At 38.2% G+C, this 16005-nt stretch overlaps 1 protein-coding gene across 1 annotated transcript in view; it reads left to right on the top strand.

Moving 5' to 3' along the window:
- LAMA4 (laminin subunit alpha 4) overlaps positions 1-16005 on the top strand; it is a 98204-nt gene that overhangs the window by 42749 nt on the left and 39450 nt on the right. The window contains exons 6-13 of the mRNA XM_054629187.2: positions 2385-2480; positions 4332-4483; positions 4626-4736; positions 7425-7536; positions 9499-9666; positions 10433-10626; positions 12442-12558; positions 14140-14288. Coding sequence (XP_054485162.2) covers positions 2385-2480; positions 4332-4483; positions 4626-4736; positions 7425-7536; positions 9499-9666; positions 10433-10626; positions 12442-12558; positions 14140-14288 — 1099 coding nt within the window. The remainder of the gene's footprint in view (positions 1-2384; positions 2481-4331; positions 4484-4625; positions 4737-7424; positions 7537-9498; positions 9667-10432; positions 10627-12441; positions 12559-14139; positions 14289-16005) is intronic.

Genomic DNA, 16005 nt, shown 5'->3' with positions numbered 1-16005 from the left:
GCCCACAGCCAAAAGCTTCAAGCACCTAAGAGTAACTTTGCCAGAAGTCTGAGAGTCACAGGGCATTCCAAGTGTCTGAGCAGGTTATGCAATAAGTGATTTTGGAAGGCGTCTCTGAAAGCGCAGTTTCAAAACTCAATTCAAACTTTCACCACCTCGGTACAGTTTTTTTGTTTGCACTCTTAAGGAGGTACACAGGAGTTCTCTGTACAGGCTCTTCACACAGACTTCAAATCAGTGTGGTAATTCTCTTCATTAGCAGATTTTCTTACTGTGTTTCATCTTTGCTAAAAATAAAAAGTGCTTGGGCACTTGACTATGTTGTGAGAGGTATAGCTTCTCTCTTTCCAGAAGTGAATTTAATCTTGAAGTTTACTCTAGCAAATCCTGATTTTGCAGTATTATGTTTCAGAGAATTACACATTTCTCGTTTCATCTTCATTTCTGCTGAGCACCACAATGTGCTGTACTCGACAGTACTGTGAGATTGCAGTGCATCAATACATCCATGATATTCAAACCATTTGTGTAGTTCACAGGGAAAGCTCATCCTCTGTTTGGCTTTGTGGGAAAATTAGGAACTATTGCTTAGAATTGATTCTGAAATAAGTCAAATATCTTCTTCAAACTAAAAATAGAGAAACAAAATTATTGTAAGAATCAAGCCAGTCTGCATACGTGGTTTCCACAGAGCATGTCAAAGGGTATATAAAACAAAAAAAAGCAAGACCACTAAACTAACAAGCAGCTCTATCAATCTAAAACCATTTTTTTCCTTTTTAGTGGAAAACAAAACCTGGGTAGCTGTGAATGGTAGTTTTAAGCTGCTTTTAATTTTTTTTTTAAACCACATATCCTTTAGCCCATAGTTCAAAGCTCTCCACAAATGGCCCTCAGAAATAAAGGTAAGTTTAGAAGCTTTCCCCACCAGCAAACTATGGTATCATTGAAAGTCTTAATTCCCTACTAAAATTATGGTACCTCTTAAACCAGTAGCTGAAAAATGGTCCAGATTGCTTTTGGAATTACTTTGCTATAAGATTTTGTGTAGCAGACTCACAGGTATTCATTTAAACAAGAAGACACAATTTTATTTTCTTGACCACCAGTCTCATTGAAATTTTAACCTTTTAAGTTTAATATTGCTACCTGGTGATAGCCCAGTCCCCATGATATAGGTAAAAAGAAATCTCTACTTTCAACAGATACTTTTCTTTCACTTCTTAAAAAAAAGAAATAACAAATTAAAGTAATCATCGATCCAAAAGCTGAGAGGCACAGATTGTGATAAGGTAAAAATATTGACTGCATCAGAGAATTCATAAGCAATTTCTGTTCTTACATTAGTACAAAAACTGTACTAAAAACAGTACAAAAACACTAACAGTGTTTTACTAACACTGGTCCACTCACACAAAATTATTCTGACATTAGTGCAGGGTGTTGTCTTTGAAGTTGTTTTACTTATTTTCTCTTGACAAATCCTTGACCGTGCAATGGGAAATGTAAATACAAGGGCAATTCATACATAACAATTAATGGGCTGCAATAAAAAGGCAGTAAAATATTTTGTTATATGAGATTCTGCTGAAACCATGAATCACAAGACCAAAATAAATTCCAGATAGATTACTGCTGTTCTTATGTTCTGCTTGAGTTTTTGTTATTGTATTGAAGTGTTCCAAGAATATTTTAATCTTTAAAATAATATATTTTAAAAGGCCAATTAAACCTTGAAAGAGGTTTAGAGATGTTAGATTAGAAATTGGGCTTTTTAAAAAGCCACTTGTGCTGGCAATAAAAATGTTGCTTTCTCAAGTTTGAAAAAATATAAAACGTCATTTATTCTTCATTGTAAGTGGTAGGAGATATTTACTTTTTGATATGTTCAAGCTGACAGTGTAACTGGAGTCCACAATCAATCCCTGATAGCTGCAAAGCCTTTTTAGTGACAGCCTGACAGAGTGCTAAAAATTCCACAGGGCTGTGGAGAGATTTGTAACTAATAATTAACTTTAGTTGCCCCGCTGTTCTTAATACATCTCCTAAATGTCACCCTCTCTAGACATTGATGTACAATGGCCCTTCTGGGCAACTCTGGCCTCGCTGACTCATGACCAAGCTTTGAACAAGTAATTTCAGCAGAGGTGTTCTCACTCTTCTCTGGAAACAGAGGTGTTTCCACTTCATATTTTATTTGTTCAAATTTCACCAGTGCAAGAAAAGCCTTTTCCAGCTACTGAAAGGAAAATCAGTCCAATAAGTTCTTCATATTGGTTTGAATACCCACACACAATCCTAAGTATAATAATTTCACGAGTCTTGGGAGGGGGGGTTGTACATTTTGAAGATTCTTCTTTCAAAAGTCCTTTCTTTTTCCCCAGCATGTAACTGTGGAGGCAGAATGTGTGACAGCCAGACTGGAGAATGCCTTGCAGACAGTCCTGAAGTTTCTACTGACACAGACTGCCCAACCATCAGTAAGAACATTATCATAAAAACACCAATAATTAATGTTGCTCTTATATTTAGAAGCTTACAAATAGTAACTTAAGAGCTTGGTACTCCAGTGGGCTCAGGATTTTGATGGTGGTCCCACAGGGCACTTAAGTGTGTGAATATACACAATGTCCTGCTGATTGAGTACTTCAGCATGTTCTCACACACTTGTCTGAGTACAGGCATGTTTCCAACTCTGTGATGCAGACTACACATTCAGGTCCAAACTGCAGAGCAGCAGGGAAGTATCACCAAAGCTACTTCCATAGACCTTGAGACACACTGCCTGAAAAATAATATTCTGGCCCTAAAAGCTGTCCTCACAACTTTACCTGTGACATCTTGCATATAATTTATGGTTTTCTAGTTGTGGTTTAACTCCATCAACAACACAGCCACACACTCCAGCAGAAACAGGGAGAGAATCAGAAGGCTAAAAGCCAGAAAAATTGTGCACACACAAGCCACGCACACTTTGCAAACAAAGCAAAACAATTCATTCACTACTTCCCATGGGCAGGCAGGCATTCAGCCATCTCCAGGAGAGCCGGACCCCACCACTCATAATATTTACTCAGGAAGACAAATGATATCACTCCAAATGTCCCCCCTGCCTTCCTCCTTCTTTTCCCCACTGTGTTTACTGAGCATGATGTCACACAGTCTGGAATATCCCTTTGGTCAGCTGGGGTCACCTGTCCTGGCTGTGTCTTCTCCCAGTTTCCAGCACATCCCTAGTCTCATCACCAGCATGGCAGTACAAAAAGCAGAAAGGGTCTTGGTTCTGTGTAAACCCTGCTCAGCAACAACAAAAACATCTCCACATTATCAACCCTGTGTTCAGCACAAATCCAAAACATGGCCCCATACCAGCTGCTGAAATTAACTGTGCAGAAAATTACCCCAGTCAAAGCCAGTACAGCATCTAACATAGATTGCTGCTGTTGACAACCTGGCATTTATCCATCAGTCAGTTCCTTGCCCACTATCTCCCATACCCAAATGACAGGAAGCCTGGGGAGTTTCCAGGAGTACTATGTTGTAGCTATTGGTAACCACAGGTATTTTTTAAATGTTTGTGTATTTATACCTGTATATAATGCAGAGTGTGTAGCATGCATGCACTCTTGAACCAACTCCCAAGAAGAGAGGTCATGTGCCTGAAGAGCAACCAGAAGGAAAACATTTGGGATCTGCTAAAATATCAAGCAAAAGTGTCTGTAGGAATATGTGTTTCACATTCACCTAAGTCTCTTGCATTCAGAGTTGGCACCAGTGTCACTATAAACAAGGTGGCACTGCAATCATTCAGCAGATGCAAGGATATAGTTCTGCCAAAGCACTTTCCAAGCACATTATAACATTGTAACTTTTAGAAGTTGTCGTCGTAACCAAGTAGGTGGTCAAGAGCCCATGTGCTGGACATCCTTATTTCTCATACCACTAAATTCTAAATATCAAGTTTGAGGTTCTGACAAAATGCAGTTGTTTTTGTTTGGCCTTCATCTGTTGTCCTTCAGGCCACAAACATGTAGCGCCTAGGGAATAGCCAGGAAATACCTCTCCCTCTCTCCCAACTGATTACAGAATCCCTGTGTCAGCCTCTTTGAGCAGTCCCATCTGGTGCTGCTCAGCTAGAAATGTCATAACTGTACTGTAGAAGTAACCTTGGAAGTGGAAGGATGAAAGTGAAAGAAAAGAGGTATCCACCAGCAAGCATCAGTGACAGAGTGAACACCATGGGTCAAGAGCACTATTACGTGAATTTAAGATGCTTGCTGTAGCTGACACAAACACTAAAGAAAAATTATGCTGTCTTATTTTCTTATCAGGCTGTGATAAATGCATTTGGGATTTGACAGATGACATCCGGTTGTCAGTTCTGACAATCGACGAAAGCAAAGCCACTTTACTGAGCATTTCTACAGGTGTTGCAGCTCAAAGGCGTTTGAATGACCTGAACCTCACTACCACTCATCTCCAGGTACAAACATTGATGATTTTTCATTTTTTTTCATGTAGTTTGAATCTTTGAATGTCCACTCCATTTCTGTAAATTTCAATCTCTGCCCTCACTAGAGAAGGAGTTTGTTTTCAGATGCACTGACTTTTTTTCCCACACACAGGAGGCAATGTCCAAAAAGAAGAATCATGCTACACTTTGGACCATCCAGGTTGATGATGCTGCAGATGAGATGAATGATCTTGTCAGAGAAGCAGAAACACTTGATGAACAGGTTTGTTTACAGCCTTCTGCCAAAGCTCTGAGGGTTTGCACTTTGTCATATTCACCTGTTGGCATAAGAGGCAAGTACAGAATAGTCCCAGTTGGAATAGACCTAAAATGATCATCTGGTCCAGCTGTCTGAGCAATACAGGACCCACCAAAAGTTAAAGCATCTTATTAAGGGCATTGTTCAAATGCCTCTTAAATCCTGACAGATGTGGGGCATCAACCATCTCTCTAGGAAACCTGTTCCAGTGTTTGACCCTCTTCATAAAAAAACATTTCTTAACATCTACTCTGACACTTTAGGTTCACCAAACAAGAGTGGGTGTGCCCTGACAGCTGGAAGAACCTTCTATTTCTATTTCTATTTCTATTTCTATTTCTATTTCTATTTCTATTTCTATTTCTATTTCTATTTCTACTTCTATTTCTATTTTGTAACTTTCTACTTTAAATAGGAATTAAAAGCATAAATTAATTATCAAGTCTTCTTCGCAGAAAAGGAAGGAGGTAAAAAGTGTGTTGAGTGTGGTTGGAGGTTTGCCACCAGTCACAAAAATCTTCCCATCAGGATCTGAGTTCCCACCTACCCCCTACAAAACGTGTTTGATCTGGGATAGACACATTGCCTTTCACATTCACATTTTGATTTTTAAGTGAAGTAACCAATATTAAACTAATGCAGATTGATTTTGGGAGCATTTGTACTATATCAATTTTACTTGTATGCTCTCTTAAAATTAAATTAGTCCTGATTGGACATTTCAAAATTTATTTCAAAACTGCCAGTTTAAAAGATTTTTCATGTACCCACTGAGATGGGAGCTTGATCAGCACTCAAGATATTTTTAATACAATTACAATCATAAATGTTGTATCCACATCCAGCTGCCAGGCTATAAAATTAAGGTTATCAGCTCTCATCTCCCACAACACTTCCATTGCATCCTAGAAGAATATGATATATGCTATATGTTAAGAGAAGAAATAGGGTTCAAAATTGCTTATCCTCTATTTTAAAAAGATGATATTAAACATCTTTCTGTTGCTGCAATATACATATATTAGTAAAAAACATCACTCTATGTTATTATCAAAGATAGCCACAGCTGCCATACAACTAGATTATATTTCGTGCTTATTGCAAAGTGCCAGACCTTATATTCCCTTTACCAATTCCTTCATAAGACAAATTAAAATTATACCTTAAACTAAAACTCAAATATAGGAGCAGGCAGGGGGCAAAAAAGGAACACAAAGGAAAGTGGGAAAGTGGAAGAGAAAATTTAGGTTTGTGTGTTTTTAATCAACACTTGCTTAGCAGAAAGGGCACATAAAATTTATACGGACTATGTTCAAGAGAGCTTTTATTAAATCAACTCACACTCACAGCTCCATACCTGTGAATATCTGTCTGAGCTCACGTGCCTCAGTGTCCCTCTCTGTAGCTGGTGGGCAGACTGATTAAGGCATTTGGTTTTCTATGAATATTTAGTGAGTTTGGATAATAACATTTCATTTGCAGTAATATCTGGGGATTTCTTTCCTCATTCTTCAGTTTTACTGTCCCTGAGCAAATAAATTCAGCATTTCCTCCAGTCTTTTCTCCCTGGTTACTGCTAATGCTAGTTCCACATCAATACTTGTGGTTGCTTGTAAGGCAGGGAGATAATAACCCCAGACTCTGAGAGTGGAAGACCACAATAGTAACTCTGAATATATTGAGCTTTTGCTATTTCAGAGTACATTTATGGAAAATGGGTGCTAGGGCCTTGAGTGGGTTTTGCAGAGACACCCAGCATTTTCTGTTCAGAGCATTTTATGTGCATGTCCCTACGTCTAGGGGATGGGTTGCTGCAGATTCTGATCTAAAACACAAAGGCAGGGTGAATGGACCGACTGTAGGCAAATCTCCCTGCTAAATACAGCTCCTGTAACTACCTGTAACTCCAAAGTCTGCATGGGATGAGCTTTGAGTGAAACAGCACGTAGCTTGATCATGAATATTTGGAAGATGGGAACCAGAAACATTTCTACTAACCCTTACACTTACTTTATCAGTCTCATAACCCTTATAATTTGTTTTATCATTATGCCCATCCCTTTTAGTAGTGCTGCCCTCCCTGGCCCTACCTTCAAACGCCACCTGGGGCCTCCACAAACCCTAAGTAAGGGAATACAATGCAGAGTGCTGCCCCCAACACAATGCAGTACAGGACCATGTCTGTGCTCTTTAAAGTATTTTCAATCCTTGGGCTTTTCCTTTTCTTTAACAAGTTGCAGGGCTGGGGACCTCACTTGAGGGAGACACAGATCTAAAAAGAGTTGGGAGCTTGACACCTTTTTCCTCATTCTATTTGCTTACTCAGGAAATGCCATACCTAGCAACAAAATGAGCCAGCCCCACTGAATGCCTCAGGAGACTCAGTAGATAGAGTTTTACAACTGTACATAATTTATGAAAATTTTATTGCAGCAAATGATGGATAAATATGAGACAGGATTTAATCTCTCACTCTGCAATTCTGAAAACACTGACAAGACAGATCTTCACTTTGAACACCTTTAAATACTACTTTATATGATAAAAAGGACTTCCACGTACTCACCAGGAGAAAGCAAAATGTGTGTTTATACTGCTCACCCTCACATCTGAAAAGAAATCTAATGTTTAGCTCTCATGGTTTATTCATAGGGAAATGAAGCATCCAGCAAAGGCCGCCTGGTACAGAAGGAAACCACGGAGATCAACAGCCGTGCTTCCCAGCTTGTGCAGCAGCTCAATGATATAAGAGATAACATTGAAGGTAAACAGATTCATTCCTGGTTCATCTCAGTGTCAAGAATGTATTAATGAAGCCTTCATGTATTAGTGGATCATCAAGAATTTTTACTGTCCTATATATCAAAGGAAAATCTTCTGATATATTGGACAATATGTAATTTATGGCAACAGTGAACACCCTCTCAAGCACAACTGCACTCAAAAAAAATTTCCTAGTCAGAGATAATCATCTTCATCTGGAATATATATGACATACCCTTATCATCCTGAAATATAAAAATGAGATTAAACCAACTGCAGCCTCTTCTTCAGTACCTGCAGAAAGCAATGAAATCAATGTACTCAAAAACACCCCTGTCCCCTGTACACCTGTGACATGAAAGCCTCCATCCTGCTGCAGAACAGATTTCCCCCAGCCTTCAGCAAAGCCAACAGTAGGCAAAACCTGTCCATGGCACCAGAATAGAAATGCTGACTGGTAGCTGAAGTTAAACAGCCTTTTTCCAATTGAAAATATTTGATTAATAGACCTGATTAGTTCTATCTTGTCAGTTATTGCAAGCCATCTGGCAGCTTGTGTAAGGAAGAGTGGATACATATCAACTGTTATCCTTGCTTATCCTTACCTCCATGGGTGCTACATTACTTTCTCTCAGGAAACATGGTTAATATGTCCTATCACAAAAAAGAGCCAGGCTAAGACCATATAGTATGTTTTATTTGTATTGTCTTTTTACACCTCTGGTGCTAAAAAAACATTGACTATCTGGCCATCTATCACATTTTATTTCTACAATTTTTGAGTAAAAGTGTCAGCATGAGCCTCACTGTACATCACTAACAATCATGGTTGATGTCTGTGTATCATCTTTTTGTATCATTAATTGGTTTGGAGCAGGACAGGAACCACATAAGGCAGATATGCATTTAATTTGGCACACAAATAGCACAATTGCATTAAGCTGTTATAGAAGAAAAAATCTTCATGGCTGGGAATAGAATGAAAACAGTTGGAAACAAGTAGGTGAAAATTATTTTCACTATGCTCAAAACTGTTCTTCTACAGAGGCATCACCCATGTGTGCACACACACGTGCCAGCAAAAGGAAAAAGAAATCCATGGTCATCATCATTTTCTGCTCTGTATGAGCCTTTAAAGCTCCACTAATGAGCTCAGGGCCCAGCAAGAGCAGGCATAGAGACACTCTGCCAAAGAATCAGTGGTGCCACAATTATACACCTATTTTTTATAAAAATCTTCCATAAGAATAATGCTGTTTTTGCCAACTTTGTTTACCCACAAAGCTAGTGACAAGCACTAGCCAAAGGCACACACGTCACAGGACATAGAAGAGGAGGTGATTGGTATTCAAGGCCAGGGAGTGAGAAGTGAGTAAACTTTGTAATGATTACACTGGGAATGGGTAAATTCAATTTCAGCTGCAGGGATACAACAACGTTTTTTGATCTGAGACCAAAACCTTAAAATAGTATCTATCTCCAAACCAGCTAGGCAGCATCAGGCCAGAAGCCATATGTTACCTCCTCAGGGTGCCTCAAACTTCTGCGGATGGAAAATGAGGTTACTTCAGTCTCCTTAGCATTGTTATTATTTTATAAACAGCAGCACTTAAAAACCATGATCCTAGATGAAAGTCCCGGCCTGATACATGCCACAGAATCCAAAATAAAATTATTATCCCAGCCTATAAGAAATGTCAAGCCAAATAATGCACACAACCTACATCTGCTGAATCCCATCCTCTTCTGTTGAGACCTCCACACGTGACAGAATGTGTGAATTATTTACAGGTTTAATATTAAGATTGGATCAAACATAATGATTACCTACTATGGAGTTGAAGATAATTAAAACTTTATTTTGCCATCAGTATCATCACAATTCACAAAAGTAAAAGTAGTCCGCAGTATTTATTTCTCTGTAGTCATACTGAATCAACCATCTGTTCCCTTTTCCCCCTAGAAATCAGCAGCAAGTCAAAATACTATGCAATTCAACAAGAGCTGAGCCCTGAAGAAATTGCCCAGAAGCGCAGTGTGGCTGAAGAGATGCTGAAGGAGATCAAACGTCGAAAGCCTTTCACTAATCAGAGGCAACTTGCAGATGAGGAGGAAAATGCAGCAGAAGAGTGTGAGTTTTAAGTCAGTTTTTCCTTCAGCCACATGCTGATACTCAGCTGGCAGGTGCTGGGCAGCTCTGGGTGTACTGCTGAGCCCTGGGGAAGGACCAGCAGGCACTTGGCAAGCACCAGCTGGTGTGCTGGAGATGCTGCTGCTCCCAAATTCCAGCCCCAAGTCCCTGCTGGTGCTTGGTGCTCCTCACAGCAGAACGGGGAGGAAAAGGTCTGTGTGTCTGTGTGCGCCTGTGCACTGCAGCACCTCAACAACAGCTGCTGAGGAAGGTTCATGGCAGGGCTGGCATTGCTCATGTGAGCATCCTCCCCCCTGCCAGCTCTGTTATGGGGACAGCAAACACCAGCAGAGAGAGAAAAGATTTGGGAAAGCTTTGGGAAAGCATGGGAAAAAGCGGCAGCCTACTTCTCACAGCTTAGTGAATATGAGTCAGAATATGAGGCCTAAAGACTGTCTTCTCCAGAACAGGCTGCCTAGGTTAAACAATGAAAAACACATGAAAAGCAGGCAAAGACAGACCTAGTTTCTTTTAATAAAATGTATTTCAGAGGGGGAAGTAATGGGATTAAAATGAAATAGTAAAATGAGAGGCATCTTTCCTTCTTAAAAGAGAAGGGAAAATTAAAATCTAGGTATATAATCCCTCAAGTGAGCTTTACAAAAGGTGTTTTACTGTCACCTGAATAACAGCAAAGAAATTGCTGTATAGGTAAGTTCTGTCAGAAATACAAGCTTTGGATTTATTGGCCTCATTTTTCTTCCAGTGCTACAGCAAATTGAAGCATTTCATGAGAAGCACAATGACACCAGATCCCTGGTAACTGATGTGCTGGAGCAGCTCAGCGAACAGGATGTGAAGCTGTCAGACCTGGAGGAGGCATTAGGCGAGGCGCTTGACTATGTCACACAAACAGAGGATATAAACAGGGAAAACACAGCCAGGCTCCAAAGGCAGGAGGTACTGTGCACTACATTTATCATAAGTGTTGACTGTGAACACTCCATCTCTGCCACTGCTTAAAACAGTAGATTGCACACAATTTAGATTCAGGAATCACCACACCAAGAAAGAATTTCATGGAGCACTCAGCAGGATGAGTTTGACTCTTCAGTTCTAAGAAACAGCTTGTAGAAGTGCAAGGTACTATTATCTATTTGTAGAGAGACAATAAATGAGAAGTTTTCGCATGTCATGCCTCATCAGACTGAGGAAGAGATGGATATTTATGCCTAGAGTAGAAAGGCACATTACAGTAAAATTCAAGAAACTTGAAATTTCAGGTAGCATGGCTGCTACAAATATTGTGGTGGGATTATTTCATCCAATTTTGTCCTGACATAATATGAGAGGGCCTCATGTTCACACAACTAATTCTGTTCTAAGAAAACAATTACTTATAAAGACCCTGCACTGTATTTGTGCCCTGGGCTGAGTGCATCCATATTGTCTGATCCAAACTTCCTCTGAACCACTTTAAACAAAATGCATCCCCACTTTTTCAGGAGTTGACAGTTGTCCTTGAGTCTCCAGGCACAAATCCATTGTTGCACAAATCCATCCAACTGCTCCACAATAGGTACCTTGAAATTGGGTTTCCTACTTGCTAGGAGAACTTGCTAGCTTAGCTATAAGGCTACAACAGTTTTCCCCTGTGTCTTGTCCAAATGAACAGTTTCAGGGTTCTGAACAAAGTAAAGCTTCCACTTAGGAAGACAGCTCAGAAGTGACCTGTCCCCTTCTCTTCAGAGCAGTTCTGTGATTCTTTCCCTCTTTTCATAAATTTCTTTTAAGGGATTCAAAACCAAAATATCGCACCTAAAACTTCTAATTTATTTTTTCAGCAAGGAAAATAATTACAAAGAGAACAATCTGGGGCCTTTCAAATCAAACTGTTTTCATTTCAATGGCTGAAATTGTTTGTATTCTGGAGGAGAGAGCATTAGTAAGCAATTTTGTGATTTAAAGAATGACCCCACAAATCATTCTTTGAAGATCATTGAAGAATGATCCCACAAATTCAGGCCAACATCTGTGTTTCACAGCATCAGTGGCAGAGTTTTGAGTTCTTGAAATTTGCCGTGCTAGAAGTTCATGCTGATACGGAAGGTCTAAGAATTCAATAGAGAAATCAGGCATGCTCCTGCAGTGAATCCTTTCACAAGAGCTTGAGATCCTTAAGTACAAAACCTCTTCTGTTCTTCCATTGTTCCATAATTACAGTGCCAAGCCACAGCTTGTCTCACAGTTATGAAGCAAAGCCTGAAGCGTGTAGTCGTATTTGTTCACTGTTCTTAACCATTTGGATCTCCATTATTCCTCACAATGAAAGCAGATTCTATACAAAAGAAATTGTTCACTGACAATCTTTACTGCTTTACTACTGACAAGGAAAAGAGATCTCTGTACTGTAGATTTAAAAAAGCTCCAGAAAAATTTAGTCTCCAGATGACTATGAAAAATCCATGTTTAATTTGTCTCTGCTGTGCACTGAATATTGCTTCATTCCTATAGCTTCTTAGTCTGTAACATAAAATTATATTAATACTTTTTCAAATCATCCAACATTTCTTTCACAAAACAAACAAACAAAATTAATTCACATCATAAAATGTAGCAATTAGACCTGTCTTGGAAAATCAGACTTCTGATATGTCTAAAATCTATTTAGCTCACCACTATCTTTTAATTAACTCCAGCACATTTAACAAAAAATTAACACATCAAAGCACAAATGGTATTGGATGTGATTTATGTTTTGAACTTCCTTTTTAGAAACAACATGAGAAGACAAAAGAGCAAATGGATGAAGTGAACAGCATTCTGCTCAGTGCCACAGCTATTTTGGAAGGACCACAAAAGGTCAATTCTGAGTTAAGTGAAGTAATAAAGGTAAGTGCCTCAGGAGCTTGTTTAAATGATATATCCAGATTTTTTGAAGTCATGTTTAGATCACTAATGGAAAAGCTCTCCTTCTTTATACTGCTTCAGTGAAACACTGGCTAATATTCCCTGAAAAAGTAGATGGTTTTCTTGGATGAAAAGCTCTGTTATTACAATTTACTGTAAAAATAAATAATTCTAATATAAGGACATACTACTGTAGGCAAAGCATAATGAAAGATTATGCTGTAGAGTTCTCAATTATTTCATTATAGGCAGCTGCCAAAAGATGTTCTGGTAAAAGACTGCATTATATGCTAAATTCCTTTCCTAGTGCCTATAAGTGAGCATGGAAGAATACTAAAGATCCCAGATACCAGCATTAGAATCAGGCACTGTGTCAAACATATATAACCAGATTGTTGTATAGAAATCCTTTTCTGGAGCCATAGACTACTATCCAGTGTTTTGAATCAGACATGGTGCTGAAGGAAATTTGTAGACATTTTCGGGGTTTGGCTTTTCTATGAGAAGATAAGGAAAATAAAACTAGGAATTTGCTAAGTAAAATGTTTACCAAAGCTGCTTTCTTTCTTCATGACTTACTTTAAAATTTTGAAATAGCTGAAGAAAAAATAAAATCTTGTACAAGCATTCATTTTGGTCACAGCTGCCCACTTCTTGACACAAAAGCATTTATGAAAAGTCATTAATTTTTCTTTGAAAAAATAATTTGAGAAAACAGAACAACCACTTACTTTGCAACCATCCCTGTGTTCAAGCAGTACATTGGAGTTTTTCTCTGGTGGTTTGTGCAAAACAAATTGCTGCAATTAATCATTTTGGGTTCCACATTGAGGATGTTCACACTGCAGGGAAGGAAGTACAAATATCATCCATTGTCCATCCTCATCAGCAACAAGTATTTTCACATTTCACCCATTCATCCTTTTTCCCTCTCTCAGTTTCATGCTTTTTCATGTATTTTGTATTTATAATCACATGTTGCCACATTATAATCTTCAAATACATTGGCAAACTTGTGTACTGGAGAGAAAGTGAATGCAGGCCTTTGGTCTTCCCCCAAGTATTTTAAAAAAGGAAGAAACACAGCTAAGGCAAAGGAATTCCCCTTCTCCTTGCCTATACATACACAGGTAGTATTTAGGTGGACTGATTTGCAAATTAGACTAATCCAAGATGTCTTAGCATGAGGAATCTCTCTGTGCAAGAAGGCAGAAAGGGGACTTCACTCTAAAAGACTTGTCATTGGCACAATTCTGGAGCAAACATATAGGACTATAGAAATACTTTTACCATTTTCTTTTTTATTTTATGCATGTCTCTCCAATGCCTTCTTAAGTGATTTCTGGAATTTTTGTTATTTTCATCTTCCTGCATTTGTCTCCATACTGGCATTCACCATTAGATCTTTCCTCTTTTTCTCTTAAAGATGTAAAATAAAACAACCATAGCAGAAATAAAGCAACATTATAATAACATAAAGGGTAAAAAAAACCATAATAATCAAAATACAGACTTTATTTTTACTACTTTCATCTTCTTTCCTCCCTTCCCTGTTTTGTTCAGAATGCATCGGGGTTCTATGCAGAAATAGATGGAGCAAAAAAGGAACTGCAAGAAAAAATAGCCAACCTGTCCCTGTTTGATGATGAACTGGTAGAGAAGGCTATGCATCATGCACAAAACCTAAGAAGACTTGCTGATGAGCTGGATGGGTAAAATTTAACTTCAGCAGATTCTGTTCATACAAGTGCCACTTACTGAACAGCTGAAAAGACAAGCAGAAGCACAGTGACAATGAATAAGCACTAAACAAATCAGTGTTAAGTCTTGTGTAGAAGGACTTGTCATGGTCCACAGAGAGCAGCTGAAGTTGAGCTAGGCAAAATCTATGGAACTTTTTAAAGAACAAGGATATATCTTGCATTCTCTCTAGTCTAATTGGGCATGTTCTCCTCTTCGTAGAGCAAAATAAGAAAGGTGGATTAGTGAAAAGTAAAATATCACAAGCAAAATTAAATGGGGTCTGCAGAAACTGCTCATGTCAGTAAGTTCATTTACATGAAAAAAATGCTTAGCATTACAGGGCACAAAACGAGCTTCCAGATAATTTTATTCCAAGAACAGTTTTACAGATGGAGCAGTTCTGATGCTTAGTAGGTTCTGTCCCAATGAAACTGGCTCACAACAATATCAAAAACTTATTGTATGTCTTTATATTTTGCTGGAAGATACTAAATGCATCAACATTGCACCAATTTACTAAAAAATCACTTCTAGATAAATTTAATTTTTTTTTTTTTGCAATTGGGACTATCCATGGAAAAAATCACTGCTGTAAATAGATTCTTAAATAAAATATGTCACCAAATTCTACCTTAAGTAATATCATAGGCATATGCTTTTGGAAGATAAGCTTACAAATACTCTTCAAGTATATTATCTAAATACCAGTTGTTTCTTAATATTCATATGCCCTAGATAGGAGATTAAAATAGAGAAAAAAATAACAGATGGCCTTCTTTTATGCAATTGTATAAAGCTGACATCTGAAACTGTTCTATAATGACACACAAACTGCAGAAACATAAAAACCAAAGAGTATGTTCAGTCTGACATCAGCTAACTGGGGACAGCAGACCAACTTGAAAGAAAATACCCCATATAGGTACCCCTCCTCCCTTACCAAAATAATTTTAAAATTATTACCAAGTCCAACACATTAGGAATTTCACAAAAAGCAAACAGAAGTAATTACAAAATACCCAGATGGAATAATGCTGACTCCGTTGTTTGTTGAGAAGATTGTCCTGCAGTGAAACTTTAATTCTTTGAAACGTTTAGCCTGTCTTCAAAACATCTTGGTTTTATAGGTTTGCTTTATTAGCCTGTTAGGCTTTTATTTGACTGAGTTTATTGTTTTGCCTTAAGGGACTTCAGCAGAAAATTCTTGCAATAATGCTGAATCTGGAAATTTAATAATCTCTCGGTGTGCAAACACTTTGAAGTGAATGCACACATGTGCAAACACATCTATATTTAGAATCTATTTCTAAAATATACTTTGAAATCTGCTTATCACCAGAACATTAAAAAATAATATCAATTCAAAATTGTTAACAGATGAATGTTGATCCCTGAACTATCTTCTGTTTGGAACCGCTCCTGAAGACCAGTTATCACCTAATATGCAGATCAAAACCATGCCATCAAAGGTTTCTTTCAGTATAATTTTCTGCAAATTCTCATGGCTAAGGGTAGTTCTTCATCTGATTCTTCCCCTTTTCCCACTTATCTTTGGAAAATATAAACAGGACAGTGACACAGCTGTCCTGGGCAATGGAACACATAGGTCTTTCCATTCATGGATAGGAATTATTCCTAAAGAAGGAGACCTGTTATTCTGTTAATTTATGGAATATCTAATCTAGA

Source organism: Agelaius phoeniceus, chromosome 3 (assembly GCF_051311805.1).
Source record: "Agelaius phoeniceus isolate bAgePho1 chromosome 3, bAgePho1.hap1, whole genome shotgun sequence".
NCBI lineage: Eukaryota > Metazoa > Chordata > Aves > Passeriformes > Icteridae > Agelaius > Agelaius phoeniceus.
This window is presented reverse-complemented; position numbering and strand designations above follow the sequence as displayed.